Source organism: Prionailurus viverrinus, unplaced genomic scaffold (assembly GCF_022837055.1).
Source record: "Prionailurus viverrinus isolate Anna unplaced genomic scaffold, UM_Priviv_1.0 scaffold_50, whole genome shotgun sequence".
Classification (NCBI taxonomy): domain Eukaryota; kingdom Metazoa; phylum Chordata; class Mammalia; order Carnivora; family Felidae; genus Prionailurus; species Prionailurus viverrinus.
Window position 1 is genome coordinate 2044351 of NW_025927613.1, and position 25296 is coordinate 2069646.

At 36.5% G+C, this 25296-nt stretch overlaps 1 protein-coding gene across 7 annotated transcripts; it reads left to right on the top strand.

Moving 5' to 3' along the window:
* The first annotated feature begins 3994 nt into the window (after positions 1–3994).
* On the top strand, positions 3995–25253 carry HORMAD1 (HORMA domain containing 1). Of its 7 annotated transcripts, none has more exons than XM_047847768.1 (15): positions 3995–5032; positions 5775–5837; positions 6532–6676; positions 8274–8337; positions 9126–9162; positions 11633–11653; positions 11927–11953; positions 13465–13532; positions 14282–14433; positions 15624–15883; positions 17701–17767; positions 17852–17928; positions 18638–18721; positions 21961–22032; positions 25133–25253. In XM_047847768.1, exons 2-15 carry the CDS (start codon positions 5805–5807, stop codon positions 25148–25150), a joined length of 1125 nt encoding a protein of 374 aa, XP_047703724.1. In that variant the 5' UTR covers positions 3995–5032; positions 5775–5804; the 3' UTR covers positions 25151–25253. The 7 variants fall into 7 exon arrangements, with proteins under 7 accessions (XP_047703724.1, XP_047703726.1, XP_047703725.1 ...); XM_047847769.1 differs by lacking the exon at positions 25133–25253 and adding an exon at positions 23452–23807 and having other exon boundaries at positions 3996–5032; XM_047847764.1 differs by lacking the exon at positions 25133–25253 and adding an exon at positions 23829–24471 and having other exon boundaries at positions 3998–5032.
* The last annotated feature ends 43 nt before the right edge of the window (positions 25254–25296 follow it).

Below are 25296 nucleotides of genomic sequence, written 5' to 3' on the forward strand. Positions count from 1 at the left end.
CCATTTTAAACAGCAAAATTACCAAAAAAAAACAACAAAAAAAAAAAACACAAAAAAAAAAAACACACAAAAAAAAAAACAAAAAAAAGGAGAGAGAGAAAGGAAAAAACAAAAAGTCACAACAATGCAAAAACATGGTACTAAATAGACCACAAAAAGAACATTTGTTTACAATATGAGAGCTAAAACAAGAAAGCAAAACATCATCTTGTTCAACCTCAGCTGGGAATGTGTGTATAGAAAGACTCAAATTTTTTCTTTACCACTTTGAACGTGTCTGCAAATGAATGCAAATGCATTATATTGAACTGCTTTTTAATTTGGAGGTTACAAATTAATTTTAGTAAGTTGGCAATTTCACTGTTATGAAGTCCATGAATAATGAAGATTGACTATATATATAAAACAGTGAAAAATTTATATCCCATTCCTTTCCCCTAAAGGCTCAGATCCTTCCTCCTTAGAAGTAACCACTATTAAGAGTTTCTTGTATATCTTTCTAGAATTTATTATTCATATACAGGCAACTTAAACATATTTGTATGTTACTTTTTTATTATTTATTTATTTATTTATTTATTTATTTATTTATTTATTTTAGAAAGAGAGTGAGCATATAAGTCGGGGAGAGGGGCAGAGGGAGAAAGAGAGAGAGAGAGAGTATCTTAAGCAGGCTCCAGCACGGAGCCCAATGCAGGGCTTGATCTCATGACCCTGAGAATCATGACCTGAGCTAAAATCAAGAGTCAGCCATCCAATCGACTGAGCCACCCAGGTACTCCAAATTTTTTATTATTAATTTTGAAAGGGTCGAGACGATGCCACAGTGGCATAAGGATTATTGTGAACTAAAGACATTTTGAAAATCAATGGATGTGGGAAGAGGCTTTCTCTCCATTCCCCTTATTTTCCTAAAAGCAAAGCTTCCCAAAAGAATTGAACTGTCCTGAATCTCCTCCCAAGGAGTTTCACCACAGGGGAAGATTAACTCTTATAAAGACAAGAAGTCAGCACAAGTCAACACTGGATAAGAAATCACCTCAAGAGACGTTGTTATAAAACTACCATATATCCCATCTATTCTCCTAAGGGCCCATTCATTTTTCCTAGAAGTCCTCTGTTCTCCCATAAATGCCCCTCTACACCTCCCCATTACCTATTAAGATGGTATATAAACTCCAAAATCTAACTACATCCTTGAGTCACATTTCTTTGTGAACTCCTGTGCATATGTACATACTACATTTGTTTTTCCCTCTTGCTAAGCTGTCTGTTGTCCATTAAAATTGCAAGCCCTCAAGTACAAAATCTAAGAGGATACAGGAAGGGGTGCTTGGGTGGCTCAGTTGGTTAAGCATCTGACTCTTGGTTTCAGCTCAGGTTGTGATCTCACAGCTTTGTGAGTTTGAGCCCTACGTCCAGCTCTGTGCTGGCAGCTCAGAGCCTGCTTGGGATTCTCTCTCTCTCTCTCTCTCTCTCTCTCATTCCCACTTTCATAGCCCCTCCCCCACTCATGCTGTCTCTGTCAGAATAAATAAACTTAAAATTAAGATGATACAGAAAAATATTTTCCTCCCTAATAATTTCAAACAGCAAATGATAAATTGTACAAAAATTGATCCATGGGGCACCTGGGTGCCTCAGTCAGTTGAACACCCAACTCTTGATTTAGGCTCAGGTCATAATCTCATGGTTTGTGATACAGCCCTGCATTAGGCTCCGTGATGTCAGTGCAGAGCCTGCTTGGGATTCTGTCCCTCTCTCTCTACTCCTCCCCAGTTTGTGCGTGCATGTGTGCGCTCACTCTCTTTCTCAGAATAAGTAAATAAACACTTAAAAAAAATGATCCATGGTAGATAGATATGTGTATTTGGGCAGCACTTGTGTCATGTAACCAAGAACTCATCAATTTCTAGATAGCAAAAATGTTATGGTCTCTAAAGTAAGTACCTAGTAGCTGTCATCAAACAATTCAGAGGCACATTCAAAATGGTACTATGATTAACACCATGCATAACTGAAGGTCGTTTGTTTTATAGTATCTCTAAAAGCCTAACATCCCGTTCTCTTAACCAATATTTTTAAAATCAGTATTATTTTTAAATCAGCGATAATTCTTTTAACTGTCTCTTCTAGTATTAACCTTCAGATTTCTAATATATTTGTATACTATTTTTTTTTTTTAGTTTATTTATTTTGAGAGAGAGAGTGAGCAGGGGAGGGGCAGAGAGAGAGGGAGGGAGAGAGAGCCCCCAAGCAGACTCTGCATTGTTAGCATAGAACCCAATGAGGGGACTCGATCACACGAACCATGAGATCATGACCTGAGCTGAGATCAAGGGTCAGACACTTAACTGACTGAGCCACCCAGGCACCCCTGTATTGCTATTTTTAATGGTATGTACTTACTATTATGGTAATCAATGTTTTAAATGTCTTGCCCCAACACCACCCACTCTCATCCTCAAAATATAGTCAGTGATCTAGTTGGTTAAATCAGTACCTACTGATTGCATTGAAGGAGTTCAGAACACAGAACCTCAAAACATGTTGCTGTGGCATACTGACTATGCTGCGTTAAAAGCATTTGAAAAATAGCACCTGCAAGCAGGACATTCTGATTTTCCTTCTTTTTCTTAAAAGCAGGAGAGAAAATTCCCTCGTGAAAGATATCCTCGCTATATCAGAAGGAAAGAGAAATTCTTGCCACCAAGGACACGAGGTCAAGGCCAAGGTCAACCTGTACAAACAAACCTTGTTAACCTAACCCCATATCACGTCACTCATTTAATGGCTCCAGCCAAAGCCTCTTTGCCTAATCACATTTGCACAATTTAGTATTCTTTGTCCAATTCAGTATACAAGCATTCAACTTGATTCTTTAGGTCTTTACTTTTCATGTGAAGACTCCCAGATATGTGTAAAAAAGATGTAATTAAAACATGCACGTTTTCTCCTGTTAATCTGTCTTCTGTCAGTGAAATTCATAGGCCCAACCAGAGACCCTAAGAAGGGAAAGAGAAATTATTCCTCCCCTACAGCATTATTCTGATTCTGTGACTCAGGATGAGTCCAACTCTTGATTAAAAGTAAATTACCTGATTAAAATAATTGATTAAAAGTAAATATACTTTTTCATATTTCTTTTCTATAGTTGTTAATAACTCAGAAGTAAATTTAGGGGCACCTGGGTGGCTTATTCTGTTAAGCATTCAACTTTGGCTCAGGTCATGATCTCACAGTTCATGAGTTCGAGCCCGCGTCAGGCTCTGTGCTGACAGCTCAGAGCCTGGAGTCTGCTTTGGATTCTCTCTCTCTCTCTCTCTCTCTCTCTCTCTGCCCCTCCCCCACTTGTGCTCTGTCTCTCCGTCTCTCAAAAACAAATATTAAAAACATTTTTTTAATGTAAATTTAACATGAAGCACCATATCATAAACCTAATGTGTCATCATTAGATGGTGTCATGGCTCCCCCTCTGCCAAGGCTAAAATTAGTTGCAGTTTCAGGAAACCAAATTTACCTGGATCAGTTTTCTCATCTCTAAAATAGGTGTAGGGGCGCCTGGGTGGCGCAGTCGGTTAAGCGTCCGACTTCAACCAGGTCACGATCTCACGGTCCGTGAGTTCGAGCCCCGCGTCAGGCTCTGGGCTGATGACTCAGAGCCTGGAGCCCGTTTCCGATTCTGTGTCTCCCTCTCTCTCTGCCCCTCCCCCGTTCATGCTCTGTCTCTCTCTGTCCCAAAAAAAATAAATAAACGTTGAAAAAATAATAATAATAAAATAAAATAGGTGTAACAGGGGTGCCTGGGTGGCTCAGTCAGTTAAGCATCTGACTGTTGATCCTGGAGTAGGCCATGATCTCAGGGTTCCTGAGTTAGACTCATGTCCAGCTCTGCACCGACAGTGTGGTGAGGAGTCTGCTTTGGATTCTGTCTGTGGGTCTGTCTGGCGCTCTCTCTCTCTCTCTCTCTGCCCCTCCCCCGCTCATGCTCAGTCGCTTTGTCTCTCTCTCCTCCTCTGTCTCAAAATGAATAAACTTTTTAAAAAAATAAGTAAAATAGGAGTAATACTTATGTCTTCTTCACAAGGCTCTTAGAATAAGCAAAGTAGGAGAAAGAAGTGAATTTTGAAAGCCATTTGTAAACTTGACCTGTGAGAGAACTATAAAGCAAAATAATTATTAAACCAGGGGATTTGAATATTGAATTTGCGTGGGGCCAACGGGGAGCTTGCACTCATGATCTTGAGATCAAGCCCTGAGCGGCGATCAAGAGTGGAATGCTCTCGGACCGGGCCACCCAGGTTCCCTAGATACTGAATATTTTTCATTGAAAACAAGATTCTAGACTTCATTCCTCTAACTGACTTTGGGCAAATCTTTTCATCTTTTCATACAGACACATCTAAGTTAATGAATAATTATGAAATGTTTATACCGATAACACAATTTATTTGGATATATAACAATTAGTAAACAATTTGTACTCTTCGACAATGTCCACCTACCTACCAGCTCTGATCGTGTTTGTAAATGCGACATTAACTACATTAGTAGCTATGCACTGTCCCCACCGACAGCGCAGCGGAAATGACTAAGTAGGCCACTGCCAGAGCAACTGGCTTCCTGAAGACACAGGAGACTAAGGTGGGAGTGCAATACATATGTGGTAGATCGAATAACAAAAGCAAAAGTTCGAAACCGATCGGAAATTAGCAGGATTCATTAAATGACGGCCGAGAACACTTGGGTCACCGTAGGAAAGCTTTGTTATTTCGGGAAGCTTGGCACACGCCATTACTTAACGTTACCCTGCTGGCAATCGGGCCTTTCTCTGGCTGAGACGAGCTCTTCAGCCGGTTGGGGTTCCCAGCGCGCCTTGCGCGGCTCTTGGCGGGAAAGCGACGGTGAGAGGAATCACACGGTCCTGTAGCGCCTCCGCGGGCAACCGTTGAAGGAAGGCGCCTGCGCGTCAGGCAAAGCGCGCGCCGCACGGTGCCAGGTTTCCCAGCGGCTGGCGCCCCTCAGACCTTACGTAATGTATTTGTTTTCTTTCCTGTTTGTTTGTGTCTTCTGCGTTTCAAGCTCTTTTTCTGTCGCTTCACAACTACTCTTAAGCTTCTTAAAGTCTTAATGGTGAAACGGGGGGAAACGTGAGCCTGCTTCTTTTTCACGAGAGGTTCGAGATTAGGTTAACTCCAGTGTCTAGTCCGGGCTTCTTCAGAGTCAATGACAGTAAACCGTGTCCTCTGGGACCTCTTCCAGTGGAATTGTCTGCTTAAGACAAGGGAAACTGGAACCCCCAAATGAAACTTACGTGAAAATACCAGTTGTAATTGAGAAATCAGAATCAGCCAAGAAAGATCTGGAATATTTTCCATTCCGCTTTTTGGGGTGGTTCCGCAGAGTAGGACAATATGTTTTTATACCCAGAGCTGGGCTGAATGAAGTTCAGTTAAAGAACCTGACTTGAATCAGTCGTTTGAAACTATAAATGTAAAAAACAAAAACAAAACAAAACAAACAAACAAAAAAAAACTTCTGAGATTATTTTAAAGAGTCTGGCAGGGGCCGTTTTCATACCTACCTAACTGTGCAATGTAGTCAGTACTCGAATACTGTGATTGATTTCTTTATGTAAACATTATCTACATGAAATTGATCACATAAAATTTATTTTTATTCACTTAAAGTTCTTTCTGACTTTACATGTAGCCAACTAGAATATTAGCGATACAAAAAAGGTCTGAAGTTAAAGCTCACGTTTCTGTCACAAGGTTGAATTAAGGAAAAGACTTTCCCAGAAGATGGCCACTGCGCAATTACAGAGGACTTCCATGGTATGATTTCTTGTATTTAAAAATATTTTAATGTAGCTAATCTTATTGTTTCCTGGAGTCTTTTATAAAAGTTAGAGCCAACTGTTTGAAGGGTTTAATGAGATCAGGAAACTCCATGTTTTAAGAAAGGAAGGTATTTGCTAAACTAATATTTAGAATCCATGGAGAATTGTGTTGGATGTTTGATGCATTGCATTAAATCACTGGTTCGTATCCAATTTACACTAGGTGTTAATGAATGCTATTCTGTGGCTTTGATGAAATTATCATTCATAGCAGTCTAGTCCAAGGAAATGAATGTGCATGCCTCACAAAGATAAAATTCTCATCTTTGCAATGTTCTTGTGTTACAGGGTTATGTGTGTCAAATCTAGTTAGTAACTAAAGAGTTACTACAATCTATCATGTATTATGCACTTACAGACTGTTAACCTGCAAGAGAATGTTAAGAGGATTTTTAAGCACTTTTTGCATTTTACCTTTAGGCTGCTTCCCTGAAATCACTTTCGCCTCTTAGAAGCCACCCTGACTTTCTGGGTTAGAAATTCTATGGGAAAGTACCATGGTTCACCACTATGGTTAGAAATTCTTTGGGAAAGTACCATGCTGATGCAAAGTTAGATCTACCTGAAGTTTGGGAGGATGTTATTTTTAATAAATCTAAATAAAATGTTTTAATTTTCCTGAAATTTAGAGTGCATTGGTATTTCCCAGTAAGATATCAACAGAGCAGCAGTCTTTAGTGTTAGTGAAGAGGCTCCTAGCAGTTTCAGTATCCTGCATCACCTATTTGAGAGGAATATTTCCAGAATGTGCTTATGGAACAAGATATCTAGATGGTAATGTAATGTTTATTTTTTGTTTCTTTCAGCTTTGTTCATGTTGATTTTAAAACCTGCTTTAAACATGTTGTTTTTATTTTGGCTTGCTTTAAGACTGTATAAATTTTTGCCTAGAGATCTTTTTTTAATAATAGCTTTAGTGAGATGAAATTCACATACCTGACAATTCACTCACTTAAAGTGCACAACTGAATGATTTTTAGTATATTCAGATTGGTGTGCAACCACTACCATAGCCAATTTTAGAACATTTCATCACCCCAAAAGGAAACTCCATACTCACTAAGTCATTCTCCCCTTCCCCCAACCTCCCCAGTCCTCGGATTCCACCAGTCTGCTTTCTGTCTCTATGGATTTACCTATTCTGGACATTCCCCATAAATGGAATCATATAATATGTGGTCCTTTGTGACCAGCTTATTTCACTTATGTTTTCAAGATTCATCCGTATGGTGACATGAATCAGTCTTTCATTCTCTTTTATTGTTGACTAATATTCTATTATATAGAATGTTTATACTGATAAGCAAACATTGATGAATGTTTGTTTCAGTTGTTTACACTTTTTTGGCCATTATAAATAATGCCACATTCATGTACACATTTTTATGTGGACTAAGTAGTTTTTAAAAAGTATATTCAATACCTTTGGAAGCACTTAATCCTAAAATTTTTCCTTAGTTTCTCAAGTTTAATTTCACCTGACATTACTCTTTAATGATGAAGTTGGTAGGTAAAAACATTCTATTATTTATTGCTTTGTATAGTAGTAGTATATATTCTTGTGTTATTTTGGGAAGTAAAAATAATACAGCCTATTTATACTACAGTAATAATTCATTACCCAGCACATAGTGTGTACCTAATTTTGTGTGCCAACTGTATGGTGGGCAATATGTTAAGCACTATGTTATGTATTACAGCTTGTTAATTCATATTACAGGCCTGTGAGTTAGCTATTACTCCTATTTTTCAGGTAAGGAACCTGAGACAGAGACAGAGATCTTAGTCCTTACCATTGTATTACCTGTTGCTTCCTTGCAGGTCTCTATCTCTCACAGCCAGTTAACTTCTTGGCCTTTTACAAGAATTTAATTGGGATACGGGCCCATACAAATACTCTAAAACTCTTGGATAATGATGGTGTGAAAGCATTATATCTAACTTTTAAGTATTCTATAGCTTTTAAAAATTACATTTTTTTTGCCCATCACATGTATCCTAATCATTTTGATGCCATTTTATAACAAGGATAAAAAGATTATTTATTTCCATAAGACCTTTCTTCTTTTAAATTATGTTAATACCAATCATCTGGAAGTTCATTGCCATTACATAATATATATCTAATACACAGCTGACGAAAATAATTTCACTTAAATTTCTAGGTGCTTGGGGTGCCTGGGTGGCTCAGTTGGTTAAGCATCTGACTCTTGATCTCAGCTCAAGTCTTGATCTCGGGGTCATGAGTTCAGGACCTGCGTTGGGCTCCGCCGTGGGCCTGAAACCTACTTAAAAAAAAATAAATAAAATAAAATTTCTACTTGCTTACTAATCTTGAGTAGTTCTATATTTGTATCATTTTGGTGTTTAGATCTTTGTGTGAAAATTCTGAGAGAAGATAAAAACTGTCCAGGATCTACACAGTTAGTGAAGTGGTAAGTAAAAGATTACCTAATGATATGAAATTATTTTTCTCTTAAATCACATTTTTTTTTTTGTACCTTGGATACCTTTCATTGTTTAACCCAATTTTAGTAACTCCCCCTTTAACACTAGATACCATTTTTGCAGGTCTTTGGATCTTTGCATTAAATTTTTTCTTTAATTTTAAAGAAATTAAAATTCTGGCTCAATAGGTAGAACATTTGACTTTTGATCTTGGGGTTGTAAGTTTGAGCCATACATTGGGTGTAGAGATTACTTTAAAAAAATAAAATTCTAGGGGTGCCCGAGTATCTCAGTCGGTTGGGCGTTTGATTCTTGGTTTCAGCTCAGTTCATGATCTCACGGTTCATGAATTCTAGCTCTCCATCAGGCTCTGTGCTGACAGCGCAGGGCCTAGTTGGGATTCTCTCTCTCCCTCTCTGTCTGCCCCTCCTCACCTCTCTCTCTCTCTCTCTCTCTCTCTCTCTCTCACACACACACACACACACACACACACACACACAGTGAATAAATAAACTTAAAAAATAAAATAAAATCTTAAAAAAAGGGAGCTTTTTTTTTTTTAAGTAAGTTCCTTGCCAAATGTGGGATTTGAACTCACAACCCTGAGATCAAGAGCTGGATGCTCCACAAACTGAGCCAGCCAGATGCCCCAAGAAGGGAGCTTTAATAAGAAAATTTTGTATTATTTAGTAATGAGATAATATGGAGACTTATTAAAAGAATTATTTTCTGGAAAAGCATTCGGTCTAAAAATGAATATTTCATTATTTTTTAGGATGCTAGGATGCTATGATGCTTTACAAAAAAAATACGTAAGTCAGTATCTCATTGTCTTTTTTTCTACAGCTTATACTCTATAAATGTAACAGCAATAGCCACAAAGTAGAATATTAATTTAAACTAATTTGGGCATAGGCCAGCCCAAATTACTGAAAAGTTTGAACATTTGAATATTTTAAAGACTAATATTCAACTCAATTTGAAGCTGACAGAATTAATGCTTAACAAATTTTGCCAAGCCAGTTTTAGTTAACACTTGGTTGTGTTAATAATAACACTTATTAACTTACAAAAACTTAATGAATTAAAAAAAAAACTCTTTTAAAATAGTTTATTAGTTTCACATGCCTTCTACAATTTTGTTTATACTAATAATTTTTTTTTAATTTTTTTAACATTTATTTATTTTTGAGACAGGGAGAGACAGAGCATGAACGGGGGAGGGTCAGAGAGAGAGGGAGACACAGAATCTGAAACAGGCTCCAGGCTCTGAGCTATCAGCACAGAGCCCAACTCGGGGCTTGAACTCACGGACCACGAGATCATGACTTGAGCCGAAGTCGGACGCTTAACCCACTGAGCCACCCAGGCGTCCCATGTTTATACTAATAATTTAATAAATTGTTTCTTCATAAGAATTCAAAAATAAATTTCTGTGTAGTCTAGGTTAAATTGTCACAAATCAGGGGCGCCTGGGTGGCTCAGTCGGTTGAGCAGCCGACTTTGGCTCAGGTCACGATCTCGAGGTCCGTGAGTTGGAGCCCCGCGTCGGGGGCTCTGTGCTGACAGCTCAGAGCCTGGAGCCTGTTTCGGATTCTGTGTCTCCCTCTCTCTGACCCTCCCCCGTTCATGCTCTGTCTCTCTCTGTCTCAAAAATAAATAAATGTTAAAAAAAAATTTTTTTTTAATTGTCACAAATCATAAATAGGTGAAATTTCTATTAATAAGGGTTTACTGTAGATTATAAGCCTTTTTGTATACTTATGTTTATATTATATAAAGAAGTCCATCTCTAAACAAAATGTAAAAAAGATATAATTTTATCCATGGTCACTAACCTCCCTTATTAAGGCACTAAGTATTTAATACTCATTAAATATTAAGTGCCTGCTATGTGCTAGACACATACTCCAGGTAGGAGCTGGGTGAACTAACAGTGGTCAGCGAAACAAAGAGAGCCCTTTCTATAGTGGGAAAACAGTCAATAAAACAAGTAAATCAGATAATTTCCAATTGTGCTAAATGCCAATAAAATATTTAGAAAAAGTGTGTTGCAGGTGGAGAGGTGGGGTAACTTTCGATAGGATAGGAGCTTCTCTGAGGTGCCATTTAAGCTGAGAATTGACTGAGAAGAAACCAGCCAGGCGTTGACTTTGGGAGAGAATATTCCTGGCAGAAGAGCAAATACAAAGAGTTGAGGGAAGTTTAGAGAGTTCAAGGAACAAAAAGAAAGCGAGTGTGAATGGAATGCAATGAGCAGTGGGGGAGGAGGAGTCGTTTAGAGGAGCCTGGAGAGACAGGCAGGGCCAGAGCTTTCAGGACTATGTAGGTGAGGGGTTTGAATTATATTTTAGGTGCCATTTGAAGGTTTTGAGTAGAAATGTAACATCATTTAATTTACATTTTAAATTAAAAATCACTGTGGCTACTTTCAAGACAATATACTGTGGAAGGAGAATAAGATGGGAATCAAGGAGAGTGTTGCTTAGTCCGTTAAAGCAGTACTGGTGAAAAATCACTGTGGCTTAGACCAAGAAGCAGAGAAGGAAATAAATGAAAAGATTCAGGATATATTTGGCAGTAGAACTGATTCGACTTGTTGATAGATTGGTTGTGGAGTATAAGGAAAAGATCCAAATCAAGGATGACTCTTAGATTTTTGTCCAATTACTTTAGTGGGTGATTTCCTATGATTCTCTATTCCTCTGGTTTCCAAAGCTTCTTCCCTTTATTAAATGAACAGAGTCCTGAACTCTACTTTTCTCTTTTCAAAATTAGTTCTAACATTGGTAAGGTTTAATGTGTTATTTCATAATATATATTTTCCTTGTAACTGGCAGAAATACCCACGTTTGCTTAAGTCAGTGACATGAATTTCAACCTTTAGTAAGTCAACTAGAAATATCTATTTGGGGGTGCCTGGGTGGCTCAGTCAGTTAAGCGTTGAACTCTTGATTTCAGCTCAGGTCACGATATCACAGTTGTGAGATTGAGGCCCACATTGGCTCAGATCTGGGCATGGAACCTGCTTAAAATTCTCTCTCTCCCTCTGCCCCTCCCCCAGCTTGTGTGTGCACAGGTTTCTCAAAAATAAAAGAAAGAGAGATATTTGGGGGACTAGAGAAAGATACATAATGTATTGCTTTATATACATCATATTTTCTGCAAGGTTATTTCTTACTAGGAATAAATGTTGAAATAAGGCGAAGAATTCTTATGATTCATCATGAAAAAATATTTTATGGAGTAAAAGTAAGATTTTTGTTCTTTGTTATATTTCAGCTAAGGATGGTTGTTCTAGCTGTAAGTATTTTTAAATTGTATGTTCTTTTTTAAAGACGTCAAATTTGGCCTTGCTTATTTAAATAACACTAAAACCAACAATTGATTATGTCACTTTATTCAAGTAAATGATCTATTCAGTGGGGGGGAAAGTAACAAATTAATATTTTGGGAGGTTATTTTGTATTTTGTTTTGCTGAATCCATTTAATAGTTTCATCTAAATATCCAATTTAGTTCTTCTTGAATACTTAGCCTTATATAAATAACTCAATTATAAATTATTTTTAAATAGGTATACACCAATCCAGAAGACCCTCAGGTAGGTGTACTTAGGTTAGTAAACATTATATCTTTAAAATCTAAAAATAACATAAAATTATAATAATATCCTATGCTTTTACTTGTGCTTTAATCAATACACTTTCACATATATTTTCACATTTGAACCATTTGAACCTCGTAAAGGCCTTTTGAGGTAAGACAAGGCTTGTATTGTTATCTTTAAACAGATTAATACACTTACTACCAAAGAGACTGTGTGACTGACCCTTGGCCACTAAGCCAAAAACCAATAGAAATAACCTAAAACTCCTGATTTCTGCTTCAATATAATATTCTTTTTATGGAATTTTGAAAGAGGTTGAGTTTGACAAAAATAAGATACTTAACACTTGCACTTTGGATATTCATCCCAATTCAGTCACATCCACCTTTTCATCTGACAATTAAAGAAGGTATTACAAGAAATGACAGGGAAAACCAAACAAGAAACAAAGGGGAAAGATCTGTTGAGTACCTACTATTATTAGGCTCTGTTCCTTGAAGCTTTATATGCATTATCTCATTTATTCATCATAACCTTCATGGGGTAACTACCATTATCATCTCCACTCTAGATAAGGAAACCTAGATACAAGGTTTCTTGCCAGAGGTCACAGTGGCAGAACAAGAATTTGGACCTAAGAAGTCCAGTTCATGACCTTGGTGCTTAACCATTGCACAGTAGCTGTTGTAGTGTTCCATTCAGTCATGGAGAAGCAGCTGTTTTTAAAAAGAGCTGATCCCCATTCCTATGTGAGCACTGAAATAGAAAGAAAGCAATTTAAAAAAAAAAAAAAAGCTTCGAGAGGGCTGGCAGTGTCTTTTCTTTGATACTCATGCCTGCAGTTAATGCTTAATATATGTCCATGGTGACAAAAATCATGTAAGCAAATGTTGTGAATTAGTTGATTGTTCGGAAACTAACTGCTCAGAAAATATTCATTTAGTTTCAGATGTTTTATATAGTTGAACATTTTTTACTTTCAGTAAAAGAGCAACTTTGTTGATTCACTAATATTTATTGAATGTTGGCATGCCAGGCAGTTTATTAAGTGCTCTGTATAAATTATCCTGTTTGTCAAATATTCATAACCACCAATGAGATAGGTACTATTTTCAACCCCTTTTATTAGTTGGGGAAACTGAAACTTAGGTTTAAATGACTTGCTCTTAGTCACAGTATAGCAAGGATTTAAGCCCTGTGCTTGAGCCATTCTGCTAGAATTAGAGATAATGCTGCCCCTCTCACCTATCTGCTAAGGAGTTCCTTTCTGATATATATGATATCCATTGCAATTAGTAGGGGAATGACCATCTCTCCAAGACTGAAGCACCAAATCCCAAACCAAGGGAATTATTAGGATTTGAAGATTTCAGTGGACCAATAAGGGTTAAAACATGGCAGAAAAATTACTAAATCAGCATGAAGAGTCATAGAAAAGCTGTATATAGCTACTTGGCTGCCAGTACTGTAAATCAGATACATAACTGCAATGTTTTCTATTTAAGACAATTTCAGAATGTTACCAATTTAAGTTCAAGTACAGTAATAATGGACCAGTCATGGACTTCATAAGGTATGGTTTTATAGTTTTCTTTTCGTATTACGGATTACCACTTATTCATATTAATACTATATTGCTAAACTTCAGAAGTACTGAAGTACTTCTGAAATGTCTCAAACACCCCCAATTAACCATCCAGGAGTGGCTGTAAAAACATCCTTTGAGTAGCTGCAAGCCCAAATTCTGTGGCTTATTATATACTATTTTAATTATGAAACAGAACCAAAGGGCAGGAAAGCTGTTGTATGCTTGAATGATTAGAAATGTAATTAAAATCCATCACTTGTTTCCTTTAAACATCTTATATAAAATGCATATTAAATAAAATTATTAGTTTATACTGTTATTAATAATGATATTGATGATATTAAATCTTTCATAATAGTGACATTAAAACACGTTTATGGTGGGGCGCCTGGGTGGCGCAGTCGGTTAAGCGTCCGACTTAAGCCAGGTCACGATCTCGCGGTCCGTGAGTTCGAGCCCCGCGTCGGGCTCTGGGCCGATGGCTCAGAGCCTGGAGCCTGTTTCCGATTCTGTGTCTCCCTCTCTCTCTGCCCCTCCCCCGTTCATGCTCTGTCTCTCTCTGTCCCAAAAATAAATAAACGTTGAAAAAAAAAAATTTTAAAAAACACGTTTATGGTAACTTTCAACTTAAAGACTTAATGCTATAATAGGAATAAGAATCTCAAATAGTAAAATATGAAGTTACTAGAAGCCATACATGCCATAAAAGAAATTAATGTGTGATTCTCTTGTAGTAAAAACCAAAGCAACGATTCCAACATGTCATCTGCTGACACCAAGAAAGCAAGTATTCTCCTCATTCGCAAGATTTATATTCTAATGCAAAATCTGGGACCTTTACCTAATGATGTTTGTTTGACTATGAAACTTTTTTACTACGATGAAGGTACTATTTGTAACACGTCCTCTTGTTACCTGTATGTTTTAGTATTGAAACAATTGGTTTCCATCCTAACTGATTTTAAGACCTAATTTGTAATATATTTTTTGAAATTATAAAATTTTCATTTAATATAAGTATTTGAAAAAGAAAGATTAGAAAAAATAGACTTTCAAATGTATATAAGCTTCTCCAGCGATATGAACATACCCATATGAGGTACAACCTCACTCATAATTAAAGAAATAAAACAGTGAGATGCTACTTTTCACTTACCAGAGCAGTAAAACTTGTAAACCATTTCTTGGCAAGGGTGTGAGGGAAAAGTAGGCACTTTTATAAATTCTCAAGGGAATGTATGTAGGTGCAAGATTTTTAGAGGACATTTTGGCAGTATCAGAATTTTAGATGCACATTCTCTTTAATCCAGAAATTCTATAGCTAGAAAAGTGTCTTGGGAATATATTTAACACAAACATGCAAGGTTATATGTTTATAAGGATACCATGCAAGCTATTATAGAGAATGTGCTAGGGCACCTGGGTGGCTCAGTCAGCCAAGCATCTGACTCTTGCTTTTGGGCCAGGTCATGATCTTGTGATTTTGTGAGTTCAAGCCCTGCACTGGGCTCTGGGCTGACAGCTTGGGGCCTGCTTGGGATTCTGTCTCTCCCTCTCTGCCCCTTCCCCACTCACGCTGTCTCTCTCAAAATAAATAATAAGCTTAAAAAAAATGTGCTGATTAAGTTAATTTATCCAAGAAATAATACAAATGGATTAAAAAGAAAGGTTAAAAACACCTAGGTATAGAACAGTATGATCTTATTTGTGTTTTGTTAAGGATATATACATATATGAAATATATATAGAAGAACATAAAGCAACAATAGTAATAACAACTAACATTTATTGGATACTTAGAATGTGCCAGTTTTAGTCTGAGTAGTTTATATACTTTAATTCATCTAATACCCACAATTACCCTATGGGGTAGATACTATTATTTTCCGCATTTCATAGGTGAGAAAACCAAATCAGGGATGATAAATAATTTATTCAAAGTCATACAGCCAGTCAAGTGAAGAAGAAAAAAGGTTGCCTTTCTATACTATTTGAAATGTTTTCAATCTTTGTATGTTATTATTATTATATTATGTTCTCTTCAGTTTCATGAACTTCATAGTATACTTTTTGCAGTTACACCCCCAGATTACCAACCTCCCGGTTTTAAGGATGGTGATTGTGAAGGAGTGATATTTGAAGGGGAGCCTATGTACTTAAATGTGGGAGAAGTTCCAACACCTTTTCACACCTTCAAAGTAAAAGTGACTACTGAAAAAGAACGAATGGAAAATATTGATTCAGCTATTTTATCACCAAAACAATTAAAAACACCACTTCAGAAAATTCTCATGGACAAAGATGATCGAGAAGATGAACAGGAGCATTATATAAGTGTCAGTACCTTTTAAAGAGTTATAAAGTACCATAGTAACAAATGTTTGACTCAATTCTAAAGACTAATAGTTCTTGTTAATATTTGTATAAATATTGTATTATAATCATAAACTCAAGGTTGATCTGGACCGTAAGAAAGGTATAGCCTTTTCATTTTAAAACTCTTTATCTTGGTGCAAACATTCTCAGAAATTTAAAGCACAGCTATTCTGGGGCTCCTGGGTGGTTCAGTCAGTTAAGTGTCCAACTTCTGCTCAGATCGTGATCTCACAGCTTATGAGTTCGAGCCCCGCATTGGGCTCTGCAGCTGACAGCTCAGAGCCTGGAGCCTGCTTCAGATTCTGTGTCTCCCTCTCTCTGCCCCTTCCCGGCTCATGTTCTGTCTCCCTCTCCTTCAAAAATAAACATTTAAAAAAAATGTTTAAAAGAAACAACTATTCTGAATGAAGTCCTGGAGGCCCAGCCACTCACCACTTCAACTACCCTCATAGTGTACTCTGAGGAAACCCCTTGGTCTGGAGCATAATTTGCAAACCACTGAAATACTCCAATCCCCCAACTAATGTTGGAATCCTTCCTACAACACCCTTACTAGATGCTCATTTAAACCTGTGCTTGAATTCATTTGGGGCCTGCAAAATCACTGTTCTAAAGCAGGCTGGAAGTTCCTAGAAGGCAGGAAAAGTGTCATTCATCTTTGTAATCCTCCAGTGCCTACCAGACTTAGGTTTACTGTGTACATTCTCAGTTTTCAATAGAAGTATGCTAGAAGTATAGAAGTATAAATAGAAATATAAAAAAGGCCTTTTTTTGTTACCTTACTCCCAGAAAATCTTCCACATTAACATGATTGTTATTTAATGTAATCTTTGTTGTTTTGTCTTATCTCATTTAATTCTAAATTATGATCTTAGTACTTATATATAGAGACTGACTTTTCTGATTTAGGCTCTGCCACATCCTTACAAATAGAAAATTCAATTTTCAAACAGTTTAGTCAAAGAAAAAGTCTTCTCAAAACCTAAATCCCAGTCTTGCTTTATAAACAAATAATGCTGGGATTTATGTAGCATTCTTTAAAATATTTAAAGCTCTTTGACATATGTCACAAAAAAATGTATAATTATAAAGTAGACATTAAACTTGTTGCTATTTCTACCGTACCATGACTGATCTATTCTTCACTAACTTCCTGAAGAGGATTGGGGCATATTTAGTGTGTGCTAACATATGTATAGAAATTCCAGAGATATGGGCGCCTGGGTGGCTCAGTTAGTTGAGTGGCCGACTTCGTCTCAGGTCATGATCTCGCAGTTCGTGAGTTTGAACCCCACGTTGGGTTCTGTGCTGACAGCTCAGAGCCTGGAGCCTGCTTCGGGTTCTGTGTCTCCCTTTGTCTCTGCCCCTTCCCCGCTCATGCTCTGTCTCTGTCTTTCAAAAATGAATAAACGTTAAAAAAATTAAAAAAAAAAAGAAATTCCAGAGATACAGCAATGATGCTTGTGTAAACATGTCTAATGCAGTGCCCTCCGACAATAGTAAGAACTAAGGATTCTTAGAGCCATTATGTATTTTTGAGAAAGTTGTATATTTGTTCTTAAAGCAACCCTGCCAAAAAGAGTAGTAGTTTTTACTTTGGATAAATGTTGTACCTTGTTATAGTAATTATAGGACTTTATTTCTAGTAAACGTAAGGTAGTTATACTGTTATGTTATATTTAACCTTCATAAAACAAATTTGTTCATAAATACTTTGCCCAGTTGTTTTAATTTCTTTTCAAAATGTGTCCATTTTTTTATTCATGTAATTATGTAGGATGATTTTGACATTGAAACTAAAATGGAAGAGCAGAAAAAAAACCCTGGATCTTCTGAACTTGGAGGTAAGAAGTTAATGAAAATGTAGATTGATTCACTTTCAATTCTATTTCATACCACTTTAACTCCTTTTTTTTTTTTTTAAACAGAACCAAGTTTAGTTTGTGAGGAAGATGAAATTATGAGATCTAAGGAAAGTCCAGATCTTTCAATTTCTCATTGTCAGGTATAAATTTGATAATTCATCTCACTTTTAACTTGCTTTTTTTCCCCCAAAAGACTTGCTTATATAGTTATCTAGTTATTTTTCAGGTTTTGTTATTATATTCAAGGTCTTTTAGGATAAAATTAAGTTTCAAGAATGCTTTTGTAAAAAAACTTGAAAAGTATATATTGCAAAGTTTTGAATTTTTGTGGATTTATTTAGTAGTAAACCTAAATATTGTTCATAGAATCTCAGAATTTCAGCTAGAGAGAATCTTAAGCAATTATTCTACCACCTTTTGTGCTTACAAATGGAGTATATAATACATTTTTATTGCCTTGAGAAGACATGTTTAATTTTGTTTTCCGTAGACAGTAAAATCTTGATATAACATTTAGATAAAAAGAACTTGAAAATAATGGGACTGAGTATTGTCCACCTTCCTCTGCACATCTCCTTTCTCCAATGAGGGTGAGCTAAAGTTCTTATCTTCTGGAAGAGTAGTGTAGTGCCCAATGATCATTTGGGACTTTTTCAGTTCAGTGAATGATCGACAGGGTCAGTTTCATTATTTTTACCTTTACATTTTTTGTGACAGTAAGAACCATTCAAAATTATTGGTTTTCATTAAGATAATACCCTAGATTTTATGTTACTGAATTTTAGAGCCTAGTATTATGGAAAGTTTTTATTATGTTATATGATTTTGTGTAATTATTTTCTTTTCGAGTTTGAACAGTTAGTCAGTAAAACATCTGAACTTGATGTATCTGAAAGCAAAACAAGAAGTGGAAAAATCTTTCAGAATAAAATGGTAAGTGTCTCTTTAGATTTGTTTTCCATTTTGACCTTGTAATTTTTCCCCACGTGTGAGTTTATTTTGCTTCTTAATCCTTTCTTTATTGGACCAATATTTAGTAAGCGCCCATTATGTGTCAGGTACTTTTACTAGGTGTTGGAGATATAATATGAATAACACATTGTTCCTACTCTTAGCTAAAAGTTTAGTAACTGGAGCAGTGATATAGGGCCACGGTAGCAGTCTGAGTAGGCTACATGGAGGCACAAAGGAAAGAATGGTTACTTTGATTGAAGGTGCATGAAAGAGGAGAATTCAGGAAAGGCTTTGAGAAATGACACTATCATCCAGTCTCCCAAGGAGATTTCCTAGAATGCCAAAATATTCTCATGTTCTATCTTGTAAATGGATTGTCTTGTTAATGAGACATAAAAATTAATGTTTTGTACATATTTTGCATAAAATGAATCTCATGTTTTTAAGGAAAAACCCACTGCTTTATTTTAGTTTTATATTTTTATTAAATGGAGATTTATATTTTATTTTAAACCTTTAAGTTACTCAAATGTTCAGGTATGAAGAAAAACCATTCTATAAAATATTATATCCAAACTCAGGAAACAAATAGCACACCCTAACAGTATATTGGCATTTCTTCCCAACTCCTCATTTCAGTGACATCATGTTGATAGCTTAAAAGTGGAGATGATGAGAATATCCACAGCATGGAAATCTGCAAAGGCCTCAACTCAGGATTCGTTACTCCTAGAGAACTGGTTGTTAAACATTTACCAGCACACCATTGATTATAGTGCCATTTTTAGGTGTTCTTTTTTCTACATTCTTTTTTTTTTTTTAAGTTTTTATTTTATTTTTTTAGTAATCTCTTTCTCCAACTCAGGGCTCAAACTCATGACCCCAAGATCAAGAATCACGTGCTCTTCCAACTGAGCCAGCTAGGTGCCCCCTTTTCCATATTCTCAGTAGGAAGTTAAAACTGGCAGAAGGCAGCATGCAAACTAATATGCTGATGAAAGCAAAAGATAAAAAGTTTCAAAAGTTAGTACCCCTAGCAGCAAAATGGTCTTCTAAGCAGCTTCTACTTAAGATGAGTATCCTTTACTAGGATATAGGGAAAAAAGCAAGAGTTAAAAAATTATTAGGCAGGATTTCCTTGTAATGTGACATTAAGACACTTTAGGAGCATAAATTCACTTCTAAAATTGCCCATGTTGGAGCGCCTGGGTGGCTCAGTCAGTTAAACATCCAACTTCGGCTCAGGTCATGATCCTGCAGTTCATGAGTTCAAACCCTGCATCAGGCTCTGTGCTGACAGCTCAGAGCCTAGAGTCTGCTTCAGATTCTGTCTCTCTCTCTCTCTCTCTCTCTCTCTCTCTCTCTCTCTTTCTCTCTCTCTTTTTCAAAAATAAATATTTTAAAAAATAAAATAAGAAATAAAATTGCTCATGTTTTTGTATATGAACTCTCTGCCAAAGTATTGCTGCTTTTGAGAATCATGACTGCATTATTACTAGAAAAGGGCAAGAAATGAAAATACTTAATTGTATATACATTAAGGAAGCTATATGGAAAAGTACACTTCCCACATCAGAAAATATGCATGTCTGGGGTGCCTGGGTGGCTCAGTCGTTTGGGCATCCAACTTCGGCTCAGATCATGATCTCCTGGTTTGTGAGTTCAAGCCCCACGCTGGGCTCTGTGCTGACAGCTCAGAGCCTGGAGCCTGCTTCGGATTCTGTATCCCCCTCTGTCTCTGCCCCTCCCCCACTCATGCTCTGTCTCTCAAAAATGAATAAACGTTAAAAAAGTTTAAAAAAAGAAAAGAAAAGCATGTCCTTTTAGAGAATAGTAATATGACAGCTAACAATTTGTCATTGTCCAATATTCATTTTAAAAACTGCATAGATAGGGGCACCTGGGTGGCTCAGTCAGTTGAGCATTGACTTTTTTTTTTTTTTAACGTTTATTTATTTTTGAGAGACAGAGCACAAGAGGAGAAGGGGCAGAGAGAGAGAGAGAGAGAGAGGGAGACACAGAATCCGAAGCAGGCTCCAGGCTCTGGGCTCAAACCCACAAAACGTGAGATCATGACCTGAGCCAAAGTCAGATGCTTAAGTGACTGAGCCACCCAGGTGCCCCAAGCGTTGACTCTTGATTTTGGCTTGGGTTGTGATCCCAGGGTCACGAGACAGAGCCCTGCATCGGGCTCCATGCTGAGCACTGGAGTCTGCTTAGGATTCAGTCTCTCCCCCTGTCCCTCTCCCTGGCTCACACACTTTCTCTTTCTCTCTCTCAAATAAAAATAAAATTGGGGCGCCTGGGTGGCGCAGTCAGTTAAGCGTCCGACTTCAGCCAGGTCACGATCTCGCGGTCCGTGAGTTCGAGCCCCGCGTCAGGCTCTGGGCTGATGGCTCCGAGCCTGGAGCCTGTTTCCGATTCTGTGTCTCCCTCTCTCTCTGCCCCTCCCCCGTTCATGCTCTGTCTCTCTCTGTCCCAAAAATAAAATAAACGTTGAAAAAAAAATTTTTTTAATAAAAAAAAATAAAATAAAATAAAAACTACATAGATAGCATTATTTACAATAGCCAAAGGTGGAAAAAAACTATCTATCAATAGACAAAATGGATAAACAAAATGTAGTATATCCATGCAATGGAATATTATTCAGCCATAAAAAGGAATGAAGTACCCATACATGCTTCAACCTGAATAAACCTTGAAAACATGCTAAATGAAAGAAACCAGTGATAAAAGTCCACATATTATTTGATTCTACTCATATGAAAGTCCAGAGTAGGAATTTCTATAGAGACAGAGTAGAATGTCTCAGAGCTAGTGGGAGAAAGGGGGAATAGGGAAGTGATTAGTATACTCTACATTTAAAGAAACCAGGTATCCTATCTTAGTCGGAAATAGGTACACTATGTATAATTTTAAAAAGAAAGAAGAGAAGGAAGGAGGGAACAAACAAACAAACCTCAGCATTTCTTTTTGGAGTGATGAAGTATTCTAAAATTGACTGCAATGATGGTTGCACAACTCTAAATATAATTAAAATTATTGAACTGTATGCTTTTTAAAATAGATGAACTGTATGTTATCTGAATTATATCTCAGTTATATCTCAGGAAAGCTTTTTTTAAAAACTGCATATAGTTAGTTGCCTCTTGTTTTTCAAGTGTTGGTTATTCTTTGAGAAATAACCAATTGATGATTATTCTGTCTTTGTGGAGGCTAATGGAAATCAACCAGTAAAATCTTCTAAGGAAAATCGGAAGAGAAATCAACTCAAATCTGGGAAAACAGTAAGTTTTATGATAGTATATAAGTTGAAAAAAATGGCAAGTATCAAACTATCATTACTATAGATTAAACTTTAAATGCTAAATATGATAATATTCCTGGATATTACCTCAGAGTACTGATATCCAAATCTTGTGTATAAATTGGTTCTAAAAAATGAGGTGATTTTAAATAAGGTGTGCTATGGTTGTTTATTAATTTTTTCCATGTAAATATATACTGATTTCATCAATGATTTGAAATAGTTGGAGGAATGTGTAAAATAAAAATCAGTGTGTCCAGAAAAATATGAATAGAATGAGAAAATTAAATATGAATAAATATGGTAGAATGAGAAAATGTAAGAATATTTAGGCCATTTTATTTATGTAGAGCTAACCATTTTATTTATGTAGAGCTAAAATTGGGCCAGAAATTTGATCTGAGCTTCCTAGAGATCAAAAATGAAGTAGAAATAAGATAAGTTACCAAATCAACTTGTTCCCTAAAAATATAGCATCTCCCCTCAGTACCTTAGGGGAAAGAAAAATTTTCCTGACCTAAATTTTTTAACAGTTGTTTCATATTTAGGACCTTATTGTGTACCAAGTCAGATCATATGTTTGCCATTTCTGAGATAAATATTTGTATTTTCAACTATAACTTTTAGTATTATTAGTAGGTTAAAATTAGACAACTGAATACATAAGACTGCTTTAAAGGGGTAATCTCAAAAATATAGTTAATAGTGTTTTTAATTTACATATCTTAAGAAGGGAATGAAATAACCTGATACTTCATTAATATATTAAGTTGTCTGACTTTTCCCAATGTATTAAGCCTTGATTTTTTTTTTCAAAATCATTCAGTTTGTATCATTAGTGAGGTGGGATGTTGTTGTTATTGTTGTTGTTGTTGTTTTCCAGAAAAATCAAAGTTGAGTAACTCAGGGAATACTTTCAGGAATTTCCCTAATTTGTCCTCCTATTCATTCAAGATTATACATTGAATGTCTAATAGCTATCAGGCACTGCTAAGTACCAGGAATACAAAAAAAGAAAACATGATTTAAACCTTACATGGTGCGGGGGCACCTGGGTGGCTCAGGAGGTTGAGCGTCCAACTTGGGCTCAGGTCATGATCTCATGGTCCGTGGGTTTGAGCCCCGCGTCGGGCTCTGTGCTGACAGCTCAGAGCCTGGAGCCTGCTTTGGATTCTGTGTCTCCCTCTCTCTCTCTCTGCCCCTCCCCTGCTCAAGCTCTGTCTCGGTCTCTCTCAAAAATAAATAAACATTAAAAAAATAATAATAAAAAAAATAAACCTTACATGGTGCCAAGGTAGAATGTTTCTCTCTCTGCAGCTCATTATTAAATCTTTTTCCCTCTTATCCCTCCAAAATATTTTGAGGACATAATGTTAGATCTTTCTGATTTCTCCAACAGCCCTAATGAAGACCTTACATTTTACAAGTGTGTACTTTCAGCAGCCATCAGAAGATATAAATATATCAGTAATAAAATTTACCCTACTTTATTTGTTTGTTTGTTTGTTTGTTTTTAAGAAATCTTTACACCCAGTGCGGGGCTTGAACTCACAACCCCAAGATCAAGAGCGGCATGCTCCTTGGACTGAGCCAGCCAGGTGCCCCAACTTTACCCTACTTTTAAACAACTCAGATATACTGTCTTAGTAGGAAATAGTTACACTACGTATACTTTTAAAAAGAAGGCAAGGAAGGAACAAACAAACTTCACAGATGTGAAAAAATTTAAAATTAAAAACATGTAAACTGGAAAGTATCCTTGTTTTCTTTTGACAGGTCCTTCATCACTTTGATACTTCTAGTCAAGAGTCAGTGCCAAAAAGAAGAAAGTTTAGTGAACCAAAGGAACATATATGAAAATTAATTCTTCTTCATGTTTGCAAAGTTCTCAACATTTAAACTGAAGGACACTGTATTACTATTTTAATGTGTATTTGCCCTACCTGTGAAAAATTATATATAGTCTTAAGCAGTTAGTACACTAAAATGAATTTTTAGGTGACTATCATATTATCTGAGACAATCCAAGAGAACTTTTGCGTAAAATCAAAAGTACCAATGTCATAATTGATTTTGTTCATTATCTGTTCAATATTGATCTATCTTCCATTTTGATGGATACTGCCTTTAAACGTATATTAACTTTTAAGTCAATTTTAAAAACAAATAACGTTTATTTTGTTATTAAATTTTGGTAGGAATTTGCTTTTTACTTACGTTAAAACCATACCACTTAACTGTCACTGTCATTAAAACCGTATTCTTCAGTACTTTGAGTACTGAATGGAGTGTATTAACATGGTAATATATAACATACCATTAAAAATTGGTTATCTTTTTAACATTTTTGTACTTGAAGACAAAAATGAGGACTGATTTTTAAGGTCTGGCATTTTTGGCAACATAAATAAAATATTGTTCAGCATCTAGACTCTTTCATGGCTTCTAATTTTTATTTAGCAGAAGATGTTTAGGCACTAATTCTATGATCATTTTGGTAGATGATACTTTGCAAGAGTTGAGCACACTTCCCAGAATCTTTAAGTGGTCGTATGAAAGATACTGTGCTTTTAGTGAGAAACCTGGGACCTGATTTCAGCTTTGACCGTTTCCTTTGCCTTAGAAAAGGAAGACTTAAAACTTGGTCTGTTTGCTTCTTGCAGTTTTCAGCAGCCGTATTATAAAACATACATTACCCATGGGTTTGCCAGTAACAAGCGCTGATAGAGAAGGTAGGGGTGTATGCTATGGTAGAAATGTACCTATTCCTGTTTAATGTAAACCACATAAACGTACACAAACTGACCCAGATCAGGTTTTTCTGGAACAGGAAAGTTAGGGACAAGCTAATTGTCGAAAACAACCAATTTTAAAATGTGTATTTATTCTTAGCTTTTTTGGATCCCAACACATCTCACCGAATTGTCCTAGAATACACTGCTACAGTTAACACACCTGCTACAGAGGTTGACCAACAAAAACCTTTGTTGATTGGCAGCTGGTGCTAGCTCACTGAACGCTTTGATTGGACGATTTAATGGGGGTGGGGATCTCAGCTCCCTTTCCTCTCTTCTACCAAGGTTACTTCATTGGATTGACCAGCTGTCAGGTTGACCCAAACCTGCCTCCTTTTGGTGGTGTTTGTCGGGATCGCAACACAATAGCCCGAGGAGAGCCTCCCCTCGTAAGCTCCGATTGGCTGGGCTCAACCTTGGCGGTTTCTGATTGGTCCAATGAAGAAACA

Bases quoted from the DNA above. Each gene is read 5' to 3' on its own strand.
- HORMAD1 (XM_047847764.1), top strand. From the start codon at position 5,805: ATGGCCACTGCGCAATTACAGAGGACTTCCATG. The intron at 9,163-11,632 runs GTAAGTCAGTAT...GTTATATTTCAG, and splicing joins ATGCTTTACAAAAAAAATAC to CTAAGGATGGTTGTTCTAGC. The intron at 18,722-21,960 runs GTAAGTGTCTCT...GTCTTTGTGGAG, and splicing joins AAATCTTTCAGAATAAAATG to GCTAATGGAAATCAACCAGT.